At 41.0% G+C, this 10,041-nt stretch overlaps 1 protein-coding gene across 1 annotated transcript; it reads right to left on the minus strand.

Moving 5' to 3' along the window:
• Window positions 1–7,052: 7,052 nt before the first annotated feature.
• Window positions 7,053–8,026, minus strand: LOC117528011 (G-protein coupled receptor 4-like). Its single transcript, XM_034190534.1, has one exon. The coding sequence runs from the start codon at window positions 8,022–8,024 to the stop codon at window positions 7,053–7,055; it is 972 nt and encodes a 323-aa protein (XP_034046425.1). The 5' UTR covers window positions 8,025–8,026.
• Window positions 8,027–10,041: the final 2,015 nt, after the last annotated feature.

Raw genomic sequence — 10,041 nt, forward strand, 5'->3', positions numbered from 1 at the left:
GAAATATCTTTAATGGGGTCAAATGGAACGTTGGGGTTCATGTGAGCAGTTTAAACCCAAACTGACCCAGAGTGGGGTTATTTTATTGGGACGAAAAGTCAAAACATGACATTCTGGTCATTTTTCATGAAATATCTTTAATGGGATCAAATCAGAACTTGGTGTTTTTTTTGGTGACTGTGATACAGAGGGGATCATTTTATTGGGGTTAACCGAAAAAAAAAAAAAAGACACTTCTAGTCATTAACTGGAAAACATGAAGTTGGATCAAATGCAAACAGTTTCATAAGTAGTTAGACAGTGACACAACTTCTGTAAATTTGTCACCACCACAATGGAGTTATAATTGAAACAATCACAATGTGCATAAACTCAGATGTAATTCAATGAGTTTAAAACCATGTTGCATTAATCAGGAATCTCTTCTCATTTTCAGTAAGTGTTCAAATGGATCAAATAGAAACATAATGTTTCTGAGTAATTTAAGCCCAAAATCTGCTCTTTACTCTCGATGCTTCATCATATTCCAGCAGTGGGTGAATTTTGTAGTTTTTAGTCATTATTGAGGTAACAATTCCATTTCTGAGTTGCATTAGAGCCTATAGAAGCTTGACTTAGAAATATACTTTGGTACCAAAATTAAGAGCCGTATGACCATCAGAGGGCAGCACGGTGGGTTAGTGGTTAGCACTGTTGCCTCACAGCGAGAAGGTCATGGGTTCAATTCCCGTGGCCTTTCTGTGTGGAGTTTGCATGTTCTCCCCGTGTTTGTGTGGGTTTCCTCTGGGTGCTCCGGTTTCCTCCCACATCCAAAGACATGCGGGTTAGGTGGATTGGAGTCTTTAAATTGTCCGTAGGTGTGTGTGTGTGTGTGTGTGTGTGTGTGTGTGTGTGTGTGTGTGTGTGTGTGTGTGTGTGTGTGTGTGTGTGTCTGTGTTTGTTTGTCTGTTTGTGGCCCTGCGACAGACTGGTGTCCTGTCCTGGGTGTACCCCGCCTCGCGTTCTATGGCTGCTGGGATAGGCTCCAGCCCCCCGCGACCCTTAAATGGACTAAGCGGTAGAAGATGAATGAATGAATGACCAGGCATGAATGATAAGGCATAATGTCCAAGCACACGTGGATGGACCCACAGGGACTGTAGACTGTAGATGTCTTAGTCTAAACAGCATAATATCCCCAGAAAAACTGTTAATTCTGCATTCTAATGCTTTCTTTACGCTGATTATTGAAGACAGTGTTATTACAGGTTCCTATCATATTGATATCAGGGATATATGCGGGGAAGAGGACACTGAAGGAAAAGGTATGAAGTATGAAGGAAAAGGTTCTAACTCCATCACTGTTGTACATCTGTGTACTGGTGATTAGTTTTCCTTTAAGATACAGTTTCATGAAGTTCCGAAGGATATTGTGCTTTGTTTCATGTTCTCTGTACATACGATGGCGCCAAAGTCAAACAAATATTTCATTGCAATAAAGCTTGCACTGAACATGTTACTATGACTGTTTGTATTAAACAGATTAAATGAGTCTCTAGAACAAAACAAGCTTTTAAAGTAAATTAAAATTTTAAATTAAATTAAACTCTTGATGTTCATCTTTGTACCTCACTATTTCCTCAACCAATCATGTTCTGTTTGTGGACTGACAGCATTATTAATTCATTATATTTGAACAAAGGTGGGGATTTTAAATCAACGTGTTAAAAAATGCAAGGTGAGGTTAAGTATTGGAATGTGTATCTTTAAATTTTGATATGAACATGCCAGAACAGATTTCTAATGATTTTACACTGGAGCAGGCCAGAGCATTTTCTAATATTTCAAAAATGGCAAAATATGGACTGTTGTTACAAAATAAATAAATAATCTGAACATTTTTGCTCCAGTCTGCACTAGAGGCAAGGATATAGCAAATGTATGCGGGGGCAGATTTGAATGAATGAATTAATTTATTGGGCACACAATTCAACAATGACAAAAAAAAACTTATAACAAAACAATTCTACAGTGAACCTGTGTGTCCGAAAGGGTGAGGGCAGAAGCAAAGCTTATAAATACTGTACCTACCCCTTACTAGAAAAAAAAAAGAAATATATACATGCATGCACACAAACAATTTCATAAATACACACACACACACACACACACACACACACACACACACACACACACACACACACACACACACACACACACACACACACACACACACACACACACACACACACACACACACACACACACACATATACAACCCCAATTCCAATGAAGTTGGGACATGTGTAAAATGTAAATAAAAACAGAATTTGCAATCCTCTTCAGACTATATTCAGTTGAATACATCACAAAGACAAGATAGTTAATGTTCAAACTGATAAACTTTATTGTTTTTGTGCAAATATTTGCTCATTTTGAAATGGATGCCTGCAACATGTTTCAAAAAAGCTGGGACAGTGGTATGTTTACCACTGTGTTACATCACCTTTCCTTCTAACAACACTCAATAAGCGTTTGGGAACTGAGGACACTAATTGTTGAAGCTTTGAAGGTGGAATTCTTTCCCATTCTTGCTTGTTGTACGATTTCAATTGTTCAACAGTCCGGGGTCTCCATTGTCGTATTTTGCGCTTCATAATGCGCCACACATTTTCAATGGGCGACAGGTCTGGACTGCAGGCAGGCCAGTCTAGTACCCGCACTATTTTACTATGAAGCCACGCTGTTGTAACACGTGCAGAATGTGTCTTGGCATTGTCTTGCTGAAATACGCAGGGATGTCCCTGAAAAAGACGTTGCTTGGATAGCAGCATGTGTTGCTCCAAAACCTGGATGTACCTTTCAGCATTGATGGTGCCATCACAGATGTGTAAGTTGTCCATGCCATGGGCACTAACACACCCCCATACCATCACAGATGCTGGCTTTTGAACTTTGAGCTGGTAACAATCTGGATGGTCTTTTTCCTCTTTTGTCCAGAGGACACGACGTCCATGATTTCAAAAAACAATTTGAAACATGGACTCATCAGACCACAGCACACTTTTCCACTTTGCGTCTGTCCATTTCAAATGAGCTTGGGCCCAGAGAAGGTGACAGCATTTCTGGATGTTGTTGATGTATGGCTTTTGCTTTGCACTTGTAGATGTAGCGACGAACTGTGTTAACTGACAATGGTTTTCTGAAGTGTTCCTGAGCTCATGCAGTAAGATCCTTGACACAATGATGTCGGTTTTTAATGCATTGCCGCTTGAGGGGTCGAAGGTCACGGGCATTCAATGTTGGTTTTCGGCCTTGCCACTTACGTGTAGAAAGTTCTCCAAATTCTCTGAATCTTCTGATTATATTATTGACTGTAGATTATGGAATCCCTAAATTCCTTGCACTTGAACTTTGAGAAACATTGTTCTTAAACTGTTGGACTATTTTTTCACACAGTTCACAAAGTGGTGATCCTCACCCCATCTTTGCTTGTGAACAGCTGAACCTTTTGGGGATGCTCCTTTTATACCCAATCATGACACTCACCTGTTTCCAATTAACCTGTTCACCTGTGGAATGTTCCAAACGTGTTCTTTGAGCATTGTTGCCCCTGTCCCAGATATTTGCACAAAAACAAAAAAGTCAGTCAGTTTAAACTTTAAATATCTTGTCTTTGTGGTGTTTTTAGAAGGAAAGGTGATGTAACACAGTGGTAAACATACCACTGTCCCAGCTTTTTTGAAACGTGTTACAGGCATCCATTTCAAAATGAGCAAATATTTGCACAAAAACAATAAAGTTTGTCAGTTTTAACATTACATTTCTTGTCTTTGTGGTGTATTCAGTTGAATATAGGTTGAAGAGGATTTGCAAATCATTGTATTCTGTTTTTATTTACATTTCACACAACGTCCCAACTTCACTGGAATTGGGATTTTATATATATATATACACACACACCCATGATGACGGATACCAAAAAAAGCATGCACAATTAGTCAATGAACTCATTTTACAAAACCCAACCAGACAAACAATGGCGTACAACACACAATCCCAAAAGCAATAACAAAATCAATAAACCTAAGTCTTCAAACTATAGCAAGCAATTTTATTATTCTTGTAATGTCTTTTAAAGCCTACTAAAGTACCAAGTACTTTAATATTGTCAGGATAGTTATTCCAGATGTTACCACCTTTAAGAAAAACATGATGACTTTTTGCAGTATTTCAGATCCTTAATTTCTCAAAAAATAAAATTCCTCTCAAATTATAATTGGAGTCCCTCAGTTTAAACAGATCCTGGACATTTTGTGGCAACAGTTTATTTTTAACTTTAGACATAATTTGTATTGTGATGTACTCGACCAAGTCCCAGAATTTTAGAATATGTAAACAAGCAAACAATGGATTTGTTGGGTCACAATTGTTATAGCTGTCTTTTGCAACAAAAATATTGGATAAGTATTAGTTTTATATGTATTTCCCCAGATCTCAGGTCAGATTTGGTAGCATCCACTTGTACTGTGTGGTGCGGCGCTCACCACGTCACAGAAATGTTTTGGGTCCGGTTAATAGGAAAGTGCTGTGGCCAAGTTTCCACAAAGTTTACCAGGAGTTCAGTCACTGTTGTCCTCAGCAATCAGGCACCTGTGTGTGTGTGAGTCATAGTTGTGGACCTTGGTTGGCACAGCCTGAGTGTTACTGCTGATGTTCCTCCCTCATGATTAATCTAATAGACGTCATCTAGATCTCCCTGAACAAAGGAAGATGACAAACCATTTTACATGGCGAGATGACTATTTTTACCATGGAGGAAGCCTGCATTCCAAACAGTGCTCTTCTAGTTGACACGCGTTCAGAAAGAAAATGGATATAAAGAGCTCTATCTTGATGATCTACAGTTGTGTAAAGTGGCCAAGTCCACTTGTCTATTTACGAGCATGCAATTGAAATGCAAAGTAGGGCAAATAATTGGAGCGTTTTGGGCATAACATGAAATAAACCAATCAGAGGGTCATCTTAAAACACAAGCCCACCGGGTGGTGGTGCACTGCTGTTTAGATATGCAGAAGTGAAAGTTTTTCAGGAGAGGAAATGATTCTGAGTCAGAACAGTCATCCACCACAGGTCCCTGAGGTGAGCCATTTGAGTCACCCCCTTCCAACAGCACCCCCTCCACTGCCTCCTTCCCTAGCCACCAAATCTCCATATCTCACAAAGCGCAGACAGAGTGCAGCCAGTGACAGAGGCTACAGGAGTAAGTCGGTGATTGTATTGGTGCCGCATCAGTCGCTGAGAAAAGATTTCCCATGGCTTACGCCAAACCAGATGTGCCTCCACTCTCTCAAGATGCCCCATAATTTAGTAGAGCCAGCTCCGGAGCTCAATATAGACTGTTCATTTTGTTGCAAATTCACACCCACTCATTTTTGATTTCAGGGACCCTTAAGTCTTTGCACATGTGACATAATTCTGGTCTCAGCCTGCATTTACTTAGCTGTGAGCAGATACATGAAAATGATCATCTAAAGCTTTCTGAAGCAAGGCAGGTGTTGGTAATTTTTGTTGGGTGACATAATAACAGCAATCAACCCTATGAGGGTTGATGTGTTTGGGTTGTGTGCCAGGAACTGTTTTTTTTTCAGGTATCCTTAAGAAATGATTCGATTCATCGACATCAATAGCCTTTTTGCTTAATGATTCTCTTATCGGTCCTTTAGAGTGGCCGTTGTTTTTGGGGGGTGTTTGTCAGGAAAATGATCATTTCTCTACAATGATTACAGACCCTGCAGCAGGTCTGTATAATCAACTGTTTCTGCAGCACAGCTTTGCTTTGAACCTTGAACCAGTGAAGCGGTGCTTTGATCTTCGATCTGCTGCTTCGTTGGTTCTTTATTTTATTTAATTTTTCCCAGCTAAAACCCTAAAGAGCATATGTCTGTGAGTAATATTGACTTTTAGTATGTTAAACCGACCTGTTATGGTCTTCTGAAACAGTTGATAGATGTATTTTATAACTTTAAAAAACGGGACCGATGCTAATGCGTTAGCGTGTCTATGGTATTTTCAATGTTAAAGTTAGCATTAAACTGAGCCATGATCAAGCCTCTCTCCCCAGTGCGCAAAGGATTTTGGGATACTCTAAAACCGTGAATACTCTGCTGACACGCCCCATGGAATGGAATGGAATAGATGTCAAATCAGTTTTGTTGTTTTTTTGTTGTTGTTGTTGTTGCTGCTAATGTGTATGCCTGTCTGTACAAGCAGAGTGCACTAATAAATAATGTATCATTTATGTATCACCAGGGAATCTCTGTGCATGACCTCAGACCAGGTTTTTGTTGGTCTCTGGTGCAGTCACTTTCTGCTGCTGCATGATAGCAATGCATGGGCACTGTGCCTGACTCCACCTCATTTTTAGACCAACACACCCGTGGGTGGACAAACGAGTGCAATTATGTTTGTTAATTACATGATGTGGGCTGGAAAGGCAAATGCATTGACTGGACAATAGCAGTGACACTTGGACTGCGCTGTGCACAACTTTGCCAACACATTCTCACTCCCAAATCGTCATATTTTGACGTCTGGTTGGTGCCTCTTTGTATCATTATGTGATGAGTCAGGAAGCCTCTTTGCATCATATACTGATGCTTCAGGAAATAGTATTTTTTGTTGTTGTTCCAGCAGCTTCACTTCTCTCAGGACTATCTGCTTGCCTTCCACATCATCAAGGAACATTCATCTATGTTTGGGTTATGGTTGTGGTTATGGTCATAAGGGTTAAGGTTAGTGTTAGTGATGCAAAGGTGCTACCCAACTTGTCACATATTTACGTTAAAAAAAATGGTTTTGCACCAAAATTTGACAAGTTGGGAATGAGAATATGTGGATTTTGCAAAAGGTGGAAGACAGAGCCCAGACTTTTAACACATTTATTAGAAAAAAAAACAGCTAACATTAGTGACCAAAATACATGTGAAACCACATTTCACAGATTTACAGCATAATGTATCTCCTACTCTCGCACAACTTATAGAAGCAGCATCAGTATATTTTTGATCCTCCTAAGTCTGTGAAGATGTCTTTTGTGGAGGTGGAGTTTTGTTCTTTGTGATATTACAGGTGAGACACCTCTTAATGCAGTTGTCCGGGATGAAGGGCAGCTTCTCCAGACGGCTTAGGTAGATAAGGGGCTGGATGGTGCTGCTGATGTTGAGGAAGGAAAAGCCTACAGGCTGCACATAGCAGCGGAACACATCCGGGGTGTAGTGATCTTGAAATGGGAAGAGCGCAACAGGTGGCAGGTAGTTGACTATAATGATGCAAAGGATAGACAAAACCATTTTGAAGGCCTTCTTCTTCATGGGGTGCATTTCGTCCTTCCCTGCCCTGTGGGATTTCTTCAGCACCCACAGGATGCTTAAGTTACAAACAACCATCCAAGAAAATGTTGCAAGGATCTCGATGGTGAACACCTTCTCAAAGTTGGGGAGGCCTCCGACAACTTTGGCTGATGAGTAGGCGAAGGTGAGACAGAGGACCACCACTGACAGGCTCAGCCTGTACTTAATGTGTTTAAGCTTCCCGAATGCAATTGGAAAGACCACAGCCAGGAAGCGGTCCAGGCAGATGCAGGAGAGAAATAGTGGACCACTGGTGTCTTTCACACCATAGGAGAACTTGAGGGCGGACCACACCTCCTTACTGTGCCAGAGGTAGAAGTTGAGAAAACTTAAGGGTGGCATGGTGCTGAAGTATGCATCCATAAATGCCAAGCAGCCCAGAAATATGTCTGATGTGGAAGGCTGCTTGCAATTGCGGATGAGGACAGCAAGGACGAAGCAGTTGGTGGGTAGTCCCACAAACAAGTTGAAGCACTGTACCGCCAAGTCAAAGAGAATGCCCTCGACCTGATGTTCACAGCCTTCAAACACGCTGAAGGGTTTTTCTGTGGTGTTGATGTCAGCTGTGGTATTGAGAGGCGACAGAGTCGTCCAAATGGTCAAGTTCAGGTTTGGAAGAGAAGTTTCCTCCATGACTCTTAAAACTGTGGAAAGACAAGAAAGCAGAAAGAATATTATTATCGGAATCATGGGCATAGGAACTGATTGGAGCATAGCGACTGAACCCTCCACCTCCAAATATGTTTTCCCTCTGCAACATATTTTACACTATGTACATGTGATTCTCTGCATTTCATCAATCTCGGAAACATCAGACATGATGCAGAGTACACCCTCGATAGGATGCCACTCTATCGCAGAGCCACATATAGACAGACAAACTCATTCACCCCAATGGTCAATTCCATGTTCCCAATTCACCTAATCTGCATGTCTTTGGAAATGGGGGAAGCCAGGGCACCCAAAGAACCAACATGAACATTGGGAGAACATGTATTCCTTCCTCACCATCAGCAGCACCATCCAGCCTCTCATCTAACTGAGCCATCTGGAGAATGTATAATAATAATAATAATAATTATAATTATTATTATTATTAAAAGATGGGTTAGTAAGGAAAATACAAATTATTGAAATGTTGAAAAACGATGTTTTCAAAGAAAGATTGGAAGGGATTTGCACATTTCTCCCTCTACAGTGCAAAATATCATTACCGTAAATGATTCAAGGAGGAATTTCAGTGTGTAAAGAGCAAGGGCGCAAGCCTAAGCTGTAGACTTGTTTTCTCTGATCCCCCAGACAACACTGCATCAAGAATCATCATTCATCAATAGCTGTTATACCCACATGGGCAAGGGATTATTTTGGGAACTCTTTATTAAGCACTTTCATTCCCAAATGGCACTGTGGAACCCCCCACCCCCATGCATTATGTTAAACTTGTCCAGAAGGAACAATGTGGGTTCCATCCTGTTCATGGAACAACTGCCAACTCTCACAAGGATCCTAGAGGGTGCCTGGGAGTATGTCCATCCGGGCTACATATGTTTTGTGGACTTGGAGAAGGCATATGATCAGATACTGTGGGAGGTGCTGCAGGAGTATTGATAGAGTTTTCTATATATTGTCAATATTATTATCAAATATTAATGTCTTTGTCTTTACTTTGATTGTTAATGCCTTTACTTTGATGAACTGCCTTTGATCTTGTTTTTGATTCTGTTCTCTATTTTTCATATATACATATATGCATGTGTAAGAGTTCATGCACTATTATTCTTCTAAATAATCACTCACTGTCAAAGCAGAAATATACACTGAACTGTTGAAGTAATCATTACAACTGCTCCCATGAGAAAAGTAACATTTGTTGGTGAATGAATGCGCAGACTGTTTTGCTAGAGCTATGTTTTTGTCGAGCACAGATTAATATTTCGGCCTTGAACAGAGAATAACACAGCCTGTACACTAGTTCGAGGCTGGCGCTGTAATGTTTCAATTTGAAGAACAATTACTATCTGTCTGAGCAAGACCACAAGGCGCCTCCAGGTGCAAAGTGATATAAATATGAATTGACTGAAGAAACGCAGCTGTGCCTTGTATATTGTTTTATAATATGTCTGTGTGTAAATAAATTCAGGAGCAGAGTGGGCGGGCCCTTCAGAGCTAACTGACGGACAGTGACAAGAGGTCATGCTGGCTCTCCCTGATTAGGAAAGAAATTCAGTGTTTCCGTGTGGTTATTCTCTGCAATAATTTGAGTTGTTCTCTAGCACCAGGCTCAACTCTGGGGTCCCTTCTCAGGGCCATCCAATCTCTGTACTCACAAAGGGAGAGCTGTGTTCGGGTCCTCAGCAGTAATTCGGATTTGTTTCCGGTGGGGGAGGGGCCTCTGCCAGGGCTGCGCCTTGTCACCAATCCTGTTTGTGATCTTCATGGGCAGGATATCAAGGCGTAGTGGTTTCCAGTTTGGTGGGCTTAGGGTCTCATCACTGCTTTTTGCAGATGATGTGGTCCTGTTGGCTTCATCGTTCTGTGACCTCCAACACTCACTGGGTCAGTTCGCAGCTGAGTGTGAAGCGGCTGGGATGAGTACCTCTAAATCTGAGGTCATGGTTCTCAGCAGGAAACTGATGTATTGCCTACTCCA

The sequence above is a fragment of the Thalassophryne amazonica genome, chromosome 16, assembly GCF_902500255.1.
Source record: "Thalassophryne amazonica chromosome 16, fThaAma1.1, whole genome shotgun sequence".
NCBI lineage: Eukaryota > Metazoa > Chordata > Actinopteri > Batrachoidiformes > Batrachoididae > Thalassophryne > Thalassophryne amazonica.